The sequence below is a fragment of the Ictalurus punctatus genome, chromosome 4 (assembly GCF_001660625.3).
Source record: "Ictalurus punctatus breed USDA103 chromosome 4, Coco_2.0, whole genome shotgun sequence".
NCBI lineage: Eukaryota > Metazoa > Chordata > Actinopteri > Siluriformes > Ictaluridae > Ictalurus > Ictalurus punctatus.
Genome location: NC_071284.1, coordinates 14,060,556 through 14,073,504, shown reverse-complemented (window position 1 = coordinate 14,073,504; position 12,949 = coordinate 14,060,556). Strand labels below are relative to the sequence as shown.

At 39.1% G+C, this 12,949-nt stretch overlaps 1 protein-coding gene across 1 annotated transcript in view; it reads left to right on the top strand.

Annotated features, from left to right (window-relative positions):
• Positions 1-1,235: 1,235 nt before the first annotated feature.
• Positions 1,236-12,949, top strand: part of igf1ra (insulin-like growth factor 1a receptor) — a 115,832-nt gene continuing 104,118 nt past the window's right edge. The window contains exon 1 of the mRNA XM_017466474.3: positions 1,236-2,214. Coding sequence (XP_017321963.2) covers positions 2,115-2,214 — 100 coding nt within the window. The 5' untranslated portion in view covers positions 1,236-2,114. The remainder of the gene's footprint in view (positions 2,215-12,949) is intronic.

Sequence of the window (12,949 nt, the reverse complement as noted above, 5' to 3'; positions counted from 1 at the left end):
GTTAAAAATCCAAGGACACTTATGGTAAAAAAGAGTATGTGGTACACCCCTGGGGTCCTGGTGAAATTCCCCCACTAGCCCTTCTCTATCATGGCCCCCTAATAATCCCCATCTATGAATTGGCTACATCACTCTCTCCTCTCCACTAATAGCTGGTGTGTGGTGGGTGTTCTGGTGCACTATGGTTGTCATCACATCATTCAGGTGGATGCTACACACTAGTGGTGGTTGACGAGACAACCCCCCGTTTGAGTGTCTAGAAAAACGCTATATAAATGTGACATATTGTGTGAAAGCAGTTACACTTATTGATAGAGATAATACTTAAATGTCCTTGACATTTCAATAGTCTGTGTTTATATAGTAATCAAATCCTTATTTTTTAATCCTCCCTATTTTCATATTGGATTGCCAGGGGTTTTCTCAGCATAACCATCACAAGCTGTTTTAATGAATTCTGCATCAATTTTCATCCAAACTTTCTTTATAGGTTGTATGAGCCTTACAGAATAACACCCCTGCAGGAATTAAAACAAACAAACAAACAAACAAAAAAACAATAGTAACCCTCATAGAATTTGTAATGGGAATTGTTATGGTTTTAATGGAAACTGTAATGGTCCATGTGGGTCTCTAATGGTAATTTGTTGCCTTCTTTTGGTGGCATGTTATGTCTAATGGATACCATTAGGGACCAGTAATGATAATGTTTTTAATGGTTAGTTGATGGTTTGTAATTGTATTTGTAGTGGAAACTATTATAAGTTCTGTGAGTGTTTCTATATATTTTTGTTGTTGTTGTTTTGTTTGTTTGCTTTTGTTTTTTCAGCAGGTTTGAAATGAACTGGAAGTGTTCTCTGTCAGGTTTGTTTACAAACCAAGTTCATCCAAAAATAGCTCCAGTGATCGGAGCAGTCTGTGAGGCAGAGAGTTTTCAGAAATCTGCCTCATTTGGCTCCTCCATGCCACATGATACACTAACTGCTTTAGGAAATGCATAAGCACGGTGGAATGAAATGTGCATTAAAAATGAGAGGTGTACAGTAGAGATCCCAAACACTTGATTTTTTTTCCAAAGAGAAGAGATGGTAATGTTCATGGAGCCCAGCGGTGTGTGACTCTCTAAATGTGCTAATGGAGGATTCCCACGCTAGCCATGAATACTCCACTCCGTTTTTTCCTGCTCTCGCTTACACGTGTGTGTGTGTGTGTGTGTGTGTGTGTAGAGTGTTGTTTACAGCGGTGATCCTCAGAGCAGCAGAGAGAGATCACAGGAGTCTGGGCCGCTGCAGAGACGTTCAACGCCAATCTGTACAAAAAATAAATAAATAAAAATACCTCAACAAAAACAAAAACAATCTGTTCTTTCAGTCGACGTGGAAAATCATCAGCAAACCCAAAGAGCTCCGTGTTAAAAGGGATTAATTCTACTGCAGGGGGAAAAGCAGGTCGTGAGAGCGAGCGCAGACGGAGGGAGGGAGAAGGCGAGGAGTTGCAGTTGGTCGAAACCATTTTTGTCCTGGCGGATATTTTCGATGTCGCCCTATTGGGAAGCTCATTGAACGGAGGGCTACGTTTTTCATTCATAGCCTATCCAAGTCATCCTCGGCTGAACCCTGAGCTCGTTGTTTCCTCACACGTCCCTGGGATTCACTGCAATTAGGTCGAGGGTGAATTCATTAAAACAACCAGCACCTCTCCGTGTGCAGACAGGATTTCAGTGTTGGATGAGGGAGATTCGGGTTTGCTGACTGTGAAGTTAGCTATCACTGCTTTCTGTTTTCTCTCTCGCCCTGTCTCTCTCCGAGAAATGGAGGCTGAAGATGCGGATTGTCGTTGGTGTGAAATACACGGTTCGAGACGTTTCAGATGTCCCAGTCGCTGGCAGGAATAATAATGCATCTTCATCTTCATCGAGCTGAATGTTTTCTCAAGAGGAAGAATTTTTTGCTTCAGCGCAACTGAAAACGCGGATTTGTTTTTGATTAGGAAAAAGACGATTCGGAGCCGCTTTGGTTTCATATCGGTGTGCTGTTTTATATAAATATTTTACATTTCTATATGTGTGGGACGAGGCCTTTCTGTTTATCAGAAAAGCGTTGAATGCGACAGGAATGAGATCAGGAACGACGAGGAATATTTCGACCTTCTTCTGGGGTCTGGTGCTGTGTGTGTGCACGATGCGCCACTCCGCCAGCGGACAGATTGGAGAGAGTAAGTCTGCTTCAGACCATTTATGACGGTTATTATTATAATTATTTTCTTAAATACATATGTTATTTTTTTCATAATGTTTAAAATTTGCATCCAGTACACATGGAGTGTGGCGAAGTGTTTGGCTAGGCCTGGTTGTGTGATGCAGGTATTCCTCGCTAGCCAGTGCTGATGGTGCATCCAGTTTTAGCCACTTCAGTTCCTCTGTAGTAGCCTACGTTGTTGATTTGTTGTTGTTGTTGTTGTTTTTCAACCAGTGCTTCGTACGCTTGAAACGTCGTTGCGCAAAACCACGGACTAGCTCATTTGTAGGCTTGAATACAATCTCAAGAGCCGTATTCAGCAGCAGTAACCTACATAACATGCTTTCCAGATGGTTCATGTTTTTGCTGTCATCACACCTGTACCAGGTATTCACTGCTCGCGCTGGGGTAGAATACACATGGCGTTTTCATCACTTAGGCAGATCTGCCAAAACACTTGATCCAGGTCGTAATCAAGATAGATCAGGAGCTGATAAAACGTGTATCTTTGAACTGGATCTGAGAAGCAATGAACCAAACTATACACAAAAGTGAAGGAGAACTACAAAGACCATGGAGGCATTTCACAGTCTGCTGCACACACCTAGGGCTGTTGGCTACAGGAGTGTTTTGGTGTGTGGTAAACTACATGTATACAAGCCTAATTAAAGGAAGTCAGTCTTTTCTGGAAGATGTGGCCTATATATCATCTTTAACAGAACGTATCGAATATTTATTCTAGCTTGAGTGTGATTCTGGACTGTAGAGTGTTTGTTGGAGGAATTACGCATCCTGTAGTGAGTTTTTGTTGTTGAGAAGTTTTGCATTGCAAAGGCAGTTTTAAGTGGGTTACGCTTCACTTCATCATGTTAAGTAGGTTGGATAGCTCTGTCTCAAAAAGATTTCTGTTGTGCTGGGAAAAGGTTTTTTTTGTTGTTGTTTGTTTGTTTGGTTGATTTTTTTGTTTGTTTTTTGTTTGCTGCTTCATGGTATGATATGTTATTTGGCTTTCAACATGTACCTAAAGAATGCTCAAATCCAAATACTTTTGTCACTAAGAAGTGTAGTTGTTTTGGGTTATATCATTACCATATCACTTACACATACTGTCTTCACTGCGAGAATGTTAGAAGGACAAAGAAAAAAGAAATGGAGCAGGCTGAACAAACTGGTTATTGAAAACTACAGTTGGTATAAAGTCTCACTTGATATTCACATATGCCAAAATGTCATGCCATAATTTCTAATTCATGCCCAGCGGATAGCATTGCTTCGATCCTGATCGTGGGTTACTGTCTGTGTGGAGTTATTATTTTTGATAGAAAGGTTTGTTTTGGGGAACTCGTCTTCGTTCCAGACCGTCAACCCAGATATGTGTTTGCAACTGGCTGAAAAACAAAGCTAGGTGACACCTAAACTATGCAGTTATTTCACAATTTATGCCAGAAACCCAGGTGCCCGGTATTTTACTGTACAACCCCAATTCCAAAAAAGTTGAGATGCTGTGCAAAATTTAAATAAATGTAAACAAAAACAGAATGCAATGATTTGCAAATCTCTCAAACCCATGTTATTCACAATAGAACATAGAAAACATACCAAATGTTTAAACTGAGTAATTAGTGAAAATTACTGAAGTCATTTTGAATTTGATGGCCGCAACCCGTCTCAAAAAAGTTGGGACAGGAGCAACAAAAGGCTGGAAAAGTAAGTGTTAGTAAAAATAGGCAGTTTTTCACAGTTTGGTGAACCTCTGCCCATCTTTATTTCTGAGAGACTCTGCCTCTCTAAGATACTCTTTTTATACCCAATTATAATACTGACCTATTGCCAATTAACCTAATTAGTTGCAAAATGTTCCTCCAGCTGTTTCTTTTTAGTAACACTTACTTTTCCAGCCTTTTGGTTTTTATATACAAGATGCATTTTTACTGAACCAGTCCTATCACATCTGCATCACATCTACATTTAAGCCTGTGAATGAAACTGAGCTGTTTCTGCACAGCCTGGCTTTAATCAGTACATGTACAGTGCATCCGGAAAGTATTCACAGCGCTTCACTTTTTCCACATTTTGTTATGTTACAGCCTTATTCCAAAATGGATTAAATTCAATATTTTCCTCAAAATTCTACAAACAATACCCCATAATGACAACATGATAGAAGTTTGTTTGAAATCTTTGCAAATTTATTAAAAATAAAAAACAAAAAAAGCACATATACATAAGTATTCACAGCCTTTGCTCAATACTTTGTTGAAGCACCTTTGGCACCAATTACAGCCTCAAATCTTTTTGAGTACGATGCTACAAGCTTGGCACACCTATTTTTTGGCAGTTTCTCTCATTCTCCTTTGCAGGAACTCTCAAGCTCCATCAGGTTGGATGGGGAGCGTCGGTGCACAGCCATTTTCAGATCTCTGGCTGGGCCACTCAAGGACATTCACAGAGTTGCTGCCACCACCATGCTTCACTGTAGGGATGGTATTGGCCAGGTGATGAGTGGTGCCTTTTGGCAAACTCCAGGCGGGCTTTCATGTGCATTTTACTGAGGAGTGGCTTCTGTCTGGCCACTCTACCATACAGGCCTGATTGGTGGAGTGCTGTAGAGATGGTTGTTCTTCTGGAAGGTTCTCCTCTCTCCACAGAGACATGCTGGAGCTCTGTCAGAGTGACAATCGGGTTTTTGGTCACCTCCATGACTAAGGCCCTTCTCCCCCAATCGCTCAGTTTGGCCGGACGGCCAGCTCTAGGTGGTTCCAAACTTCTTCCATTTACGGATGATGGAGGCCACTGTGCTCATTGGGACCATCAGTGGTGCAGAAAAAACAATGGTAATATAGTTTCTGTACCCTTCCCCAGATCTGTGCCTCGATACAATCCTGTCTTGGAGGTCTCCAGACAATTCTTTGGAATTCATGGCTTGGTTTGTGCTCTGACATGCATTGTTAACTGTGGGACCTTATATAGACAGGGGTGTGCCTTTCCAAATCATGTCCATTCAACTGAATTTATCACAGGTGGACTCCAATCAAGTTGTAGAAACATCTCCGTGGAAACAGGATGCACTTGAGCTCAATTTTGAGTGTCATGGCAAAATCTGTGAATACTTATATACATGTGCTTTTTTTGTTTTTTATTTTTAATAAATTTGCAAAGATTTCAAACAAACTTCTTTCATGTTGTCATTATGGAGTATTGTTTGTAGAATTTTGAGGAAAGTAATGAATTTAATCCATTTTGGAATAAGGCTGTAACATAACAAAACATCCGGATGCACTGTCTATGGTTTGATTTACTGGACTACAGGTAGTAGGACAAACCTGACTGGTTATGCAAAATGCTGTTATAAACTTCATTAATTACAACTTTTTCTCTCAGATATAAACATTGAAAGATTACAGTCCAATGTGATATTCTCCATAAATCCGTTTTCTGAACCGGTTATCCTACATAGGGTCCTGGGAATCCTGGAGCCTATCCTCAGGGACCTGGGACACAAGGTGGGGGACACTCTGGACAGGGTGCCAATCCCTCACAGGGCACATATTCACAAACCCATTCACACACTACGGACAATTTAGACATGAGAATCAACCTACAACAGATGTCTTTGGACTTGGGGAGGAACCCGTAGTACCCAGAGGAAACCCCTGAAGCACAGGGAGAACATGCAGACTTCGCATACATACAAGGTGGAGGTGCGAGTTGAACCCCCCCCCCAACCCTGGAGGTGCGAGGCAAACGTGCTAACCACTAAGCCACTGTGCCCTGATTGGATTTTCTATTTGCCTCTAATTTCCTGTTAATTTTAAGAAAGTCGCAACACTTAAAACAATATGACAAAAATACTTTGCTATGTTGTTTATTGGCTATTCAGAAATCAGTTCAGTGTTTCACATCTGCATTTACATGGATATACTTGAGCATCTGAGGTTTAAAAGTCTTGCTGAAGGACCTAACAGAGGAAGCATGGTCAATTAAAGTCCTGTAATGTACCAATCCTGTAATGTACAATTAAAGTCCTGTAATGTAACAATCTCGTGATGGCAGTGATAGCTGAGCAGTTATATTTCAGTTCTAGTGATAGGAAGGTGCTGGATCTGTAGCCTATCCTGGGAACACTGGGTGCGAGGAAGGAATACACATTGGATGGGACGCTAGTCCGTTGCAAAGCGGCTTACATGCACACACTCGTTCACACCTATGGGCAATTTATCAGAGCAAAACCACCTGATCAGGATAAAGCACTTACTGAAAAGTGATTGATAGGAAGTGATTTCAAATCCCATGATTGCCAGAGAACTTGGATCCTTGGCCAAGGTTCCTCAACTGCTTAGCTATATGCTTGGATTCTTATAAATGAATAACTGTGTATATATAATTGGTAACAAAAGTGTATTTTCAGACAAGTTAACGTTATTACTGTTTTTTGTTTAAGAGACTACCAGGGTTAATCGCCTGGTTTTCCGCTGTGCAAATATAGTCCTCTTTCCTCCAAATGTTCACACCCATGTCGGGTAAAATCGGCCTTGAAATATTCAATGTTAAATTAATGGCCATGCTCCATTAGAAAGTCCTCATTAGTCTCATAAACATTTTTCATACTGTTCATTTTAATAATCTGGTCAGACTAATAAAATGTAATTTAGCCCCCTTTCAAGTTAAACCGCAGCAAACTTTCCATGACTTTTTTCCCCCCAACTCTATGGCAAACAAGACTCCACGGTTCATTAACTGAGAGGGAGTGGAGAAACTCTGGGATTTGAAAATAGAACATGTAAAAATAAATGGCCAGGGGAAACAGACTGGGTTTTGTTGATCAGAAGAGTGGAGAGTTTGTGGACTGTTTTGCCGGTCTATGCCGTTCGTGCAGGCGGTCTCTGGCCTGCCGGGCTGCTTGACTTGTGAGTCGGCACCCAGGCTGCCGTCATACTCTGACACACACAGTATTTAAAGAAAAATGTCTCTGCTGTACTTCAGGATTGGTCATTAGTTTGCCACTCTGACTCCTTAGCTGGAATTCTGAACTCGCTGTGGATGAGAGGCGAGATCGAAAACTTGTATTCTGTTCTACTGGACATTTATTTCAGATGGGCTAATCTAGAGCTGCAACGACTAATAGAAGAACTCAATAAAAATCAACTATGAAAACAGCTTTCAACGAGTCTCATTATCGATTAGTTGATTTGCGCACGTCTTCCAAGGCAGGGGAGTATTTTATATTAAATACTGTGAAGAAGACTGTAACCTTCAAACTTTGAAAAGCCGAGCTTGTGTAGCACGGATGCACAACAGTGCTACACGAGCACAAACTTATGTTTCTATCCAAAATGCTCCACTGTGTGTGAGGGGTTAGGGAAATTGGTGCGAGTTGCTTAAATGTTTTAGTTTAATTCAAGTTTATTGTCATTATATGTTGTATCTGCACGCTTGAAGTGTCAATTCTGTTGTCTATTATAATGGGAGCAATGTGTAAGTGACCTGTTTGTAACGAGGTCATGTTGCTCCTCACTTGCAGTGTAGCGCACGTAAGATTTGTAATGTCTAATTAAAAAACGGTACTATCAAAGTAAACAGTGAGTAACAGTACCAGTGAAAGTTTTTATTTTTAATTTTTTAAATTAATTTGACTGTAGTTTAATTATCAGTGCCTTTTTGTGCATCCATAATGCATAAATACTTATACATATATACACACATTTTACACAGCTGTCTGTCCAATATTATGTATATGTGTGTGTATATAAAGTTATACGCTGAAGTTTATATTTGGAATATTCAGGATTTTATTTTAAATAAATGGAAAAATGGTATTGAAAGTCACCCCCCCCCCCCCCCCCCCCAATTAATCGATAAAAATAATTGGCCAATTAATCGATAATGAAAAAAATTGTTAGTTGCAGCCCTAGTCTAATCACTGGGTTCTGAAATGCCATACAGGTAGGCATTGTGCTATGGTTTCATGTATAGCCACTGCAGCTGAAAATATGGGCAGAAATGGCTGTCACCAAAGTGACACATTCTGAAGGCAGAGTGTTTTTCTTCTTTCTCTCCAGACCTTTTGTCTACCTTGAGCTCTGCAGTTCTGGGCTCTTGTTCTGTTTTTGCTGCTCGTGACTGAGACTGTGTGGGCCTCTGCTCTTATGACTCACACACTCTGCATTGGCCAGACTGTCAGACACGCTCTTTCTCTCTCTCTCTCTCTCTCTCTCTCTCTCTCCTCTTCATTCTGCCTCTGCTGAGGGGGTAGATGTGAGGCTGGGACATGGGGGAGCATTTGTACTTGCTCTTCCTGCATACCAGGGCAGAGTGTGAGTCACTGAATCTGTGTCACTGTGCTAGTTTGTGCCTTCAAAGTGGTTGCAGCGGGCAGAGCGTCTCCGCTGAGCACCTAGATGAGCTTTACGGCTTTTAATTTAAACAGGGACATCATATTATCTACTTGTGAGTAATCTATGAACCACACATACACCATCAAATACAAGGAAAGTAATTTAGCCTAATGGGCCAAAATGAACCACTCCTCACGTGTTTCATTGTTTTCTATAGTGCAGTATAGCTGACTGTGAGGACAGGCTTCATTTTTACAGGCTGACTCACTGTTGTGTTTGCTGTTAGAGTACTGCTGACTAAAGAAGTGGTGAACTGTTTAGTACATATCATATTTAAGTCATGAAAAAAGATCATAGAGACAGCTTGGTATTCTGCATTAATATCAGTGCTAAAATTGTATACAAATTTCATTGGTCAAAAACGATTTGCATTTTCATAATATTTACATAGTTGCATCTTGTTGCCTAACTTGGAACTTTTGGCCTGAATGATTGTGATATAGGAAAATAGGTCTGAATAAGTGTGTCATTAGTGGCATACTGTAATTTTTAACATTTTTAAAAACTGTGTATCAGTTTTTCGGTTAAAAAAACAGTAGAAAGTATGTGTCCTTGAATGTTAAGTGATCTTGAATGTAAGTAAGTAATAATTTCAAACAGGTACATATCAACCACTGTTTTTCTGTGGCTAAATCCTAAGTGGAATTCAATTAGACAGTATTTAGGAATCGACCTAACTGTATTCCTGTATGAAGAGGGCAATTTTGCGTATTATTTCAGCAAAATACGAGCATATCTATTATTTAGAAAACGTGAGTGGGTGAACTCAGATTCATAAGTAAGTCAGTCAAAACTGCAAGTTATTTAAGTTAGCTTGCTAGTTGCCATGCTCGTTGTAGCTTTGATGGAGGGTATTCATGTAAACAGAATTAGCACAAATGCATGCTAACTATATGCAGTGGATATAAAAAGTCTACACAAACCTGTTAAAATAGCAGGTTTTTGTTATGTAAAAACATTAAACCAAGACAAATCATGTCAGAATCTTTTCTACCTTTATTCTGAAATTGTAACCTATAAATTAAAGAGAAAAACAATAAGAATCATTTTAGACGGTGGAAAAAAATGCAATAACCTGGTTGCATAGGTGTGCACATGCTTTTATAATTGGGGATGTGGCAGTGTTCAGAATTAACCAATCACATTCAAACTCATGTTAAATACTAATTAGTATACACCTGCCATATATTAAAGTGACTGATTAACCCCAAATAAAGTACAGCTCTTCCTATAGGATTTTCCTGACATCTTCTTGGTAACATCCAACTGGAAAAGCCTTGGGCTGCAAAGAGCTTATAAAGCAGGTACGGGATCTCATTGTTGAAAAATATCAATCAGGAGAGGGTTACAATTTTTTTTCCAAGGCATTGAATATACTGTGGGAAACTGAATACAATAATTAACAAGTGGAGAAAATATGGCATGACCGTGACATTACTAAGAACAGGACAGTAATTGCAGTAATTTATGGGGTATGCTGGCAAATCTCCCAAAGCCATGTGGTATAATCTGATGAGACCAAACTTTAACTTTTTGGCCATAAAAAAAAGATATGTTTGGCGCAAAAAAGCACAGCACATTACCAAAAGAACACCATAACCATGCGGAAGCATGGCGGCAGAAGCATCATACTTTGGGGCTGCTTTTCTTCAGCTGGAATTGGGGCTTTAATCAGGGTGGAGGGAACAACGAATATCTCCAAATACCAGACAGTTTTGACACAAAAAAATCTGCTGCAAAAACACTTAAGATGAAGAGGAATTTCTCCTTTCAGCATGACAACGACCCGAAGCAAACCTCCAGATCAACAAAGGAATGACTTCACAAAAATAATTTCAAGATTTTGGAATGGCCCGGCCAGAGTCAGATCTAAATCCAATCAAAGATCTGTGTGGTGACCTGAAGAGGGCTGTGCACAGGAGATGCCCAGCCAATCTGACGGAGTTAGAATGCTTTTCCAAGGAGGAATGGCAAAATATTACTAAGTCAAGATGTGCCAAGCTGAGTGACGCTTACCCCAAAAAATTTAATGCTGTGTTGAAATCTAAAGGTGCTTTAGCTAAGTATTAGTTTAGGGGTGTGCACACTTATGCAACCAGTTTATTGTAAAAAAAAAAAAGTTTATTTACCCCCCCCCCCAAAAAAAATTTTACAGTAAAGGTAGAAAAGATTCTGACATGATTTATCTTGGTATCATTTATTTACATAAAAAACCCTGCCATTTTAACAGGAGTGTGTAGATTATTTTATATCCACTGTATGGTACATCCTTGATGGTGTTTTATTGACTGCCTAAGATTCACCCCAGCATGAACTCATTTTCTGCTTTATTTATTGTGCCAATTAAGTTTTCAAGCAGATGAGATTCTCATGTGAGGACAACAAAAGTTTTTTTTTCATTATTATTTTTAAAAAAAATTATTATTATTTTTAAATAAACTGAGCTCATGAGCACATGGTAGATGGGTTGTTAAGGTTGAACCTGTCTTTGTAAATGAATGGGAAATGTGTAGTTTACTTTGCCTGTGAAAAGTCATTCATTCAATTCAACTGATAAGTGCTTGTATGAGTAAACCATACCTTTACATGTATGTGATATGTATATGCATCCATTGGTATTCAGTATACAGATGAGGGACAAATTAAAGGAAAATAAACATAGTGTGTTAGAAAGGTGTTGGACAACTACAAGCCTCCAGAAGAGCTTCAATGTGTCTTAGCAACGATTCAGCAAGTCTCTGGAAGTGTACGTTATTTTCATATTTATCAAACCACTCAGTGAGCTCTTGTGCCATGAGGATTGGAGCATTATCATCCTCGAAGACGGCAGTCCAATCAGGATAGAAATGATTCATCATCAGTCAGAATAACTGTGTATTGATTTGCAGTGACCCTTCTCTCTCTCTAAGGGAGCAAGTAAACCCAAACCATGTCAACAAAGTATATGGCATAAGAGAGCCACCAGCTTTTCATTTAACTTGTCACCCGTGTGTATATTCAGTAATTACAGTATTGTTATGGACATTTTACAACATATGACATTTAGGAAGTTTATATTTGTGTATTTGTTACTGTTTGTAATATTTTTATACAGTTACTGTATTAGTGCATGCTTCAATACAAGAGCTAATCCATCCTACTGAAAGTTTAACATTGGCATATTATAATTATAATTACTAGAGGAGTAATTGTTTACCCCATCCTGTGTTTTGTTTAGTCCTTGTTTTTTGGGCAGAAAATTCAGTTGTATGTGAAATCTATTATTAATATTGTTGTTGTTGTTGTTATTATTATTATTATTATTATTATTATTATTATTATTATTATTATTATTAAGCTCATCACACAGCACCATTTCTGCACTTTAATCAGTATATGTTTATGGATATGACAGATGAAATAAGCCTTCCATACAGAGGTACATACAGGATTTCTGGTGCAAAAAAAAGAAACCTGAAAATAAATGTTAAAAGGGCACTTTTATCAAGATTTATTATCAGTATTTTTTTCCATTTCAGCCTGCAATTTATTCCATTTTCAACTTTTCCATTTTGCCCAGGTTTCTGTAGTGCATTTCACTTTGCCATTGGTTCATTTTGTATTTTAATTTGCATTTGAACCTTTAATTTTTAGTCCTTTGCTTATGAAAATGGCAAATGGAAAAATCAAAGGACTGAAAAGAATGACAAATTGAAATGTAAAAAATAGAACATTTAAATAAATAATAGGAAATTAAAATTGAAAAGGAGCACAGGAACCAAACACACTGACATTTTATTTCTTTTTCTTTTTGGCACAGAAAAACACTTTGTTTACACATTATAAAATACCTTTTTGAGTATGTGTTCATTTATCTGTAACGAGGCAGTTCTGATTCCATATGATAGTGTTATATGTTATCAGCAGACATATTTCCCTAGTGGCATAGAGCATAAGGTTTGAGTGACAGTTTGATGTGATGTCTTGTCTCTACTGTAGCGAAGGGGTTAATGCAGACAGAGCAGTGGAAGGGATTGGGAAGGGGTGGAATGGGTGTTGTTTGTAGCAGGACTCTGACACATGAGCTCATGCTTTTGATGTGAGGGCCACTGAAGGGAAGTGTAGCACAAGCCCAGTGGTCAGATGACTTCTAGCATGTGGGGGGATTAAGCTCAGTTGAGGTGGCAGGTGCAAGCTCTTTTGGGCGGAAGCCAGGGTCTTGCTTTTGTGCCTCTCCACGTGAGAGTGGTGTTTACTCAATCCAATCGTCCCTTGGGAGCAGTCCAGTGCAAAACATTTGCTGTAATTGGATCAAATGGATGATAAACTCTGCTGTTT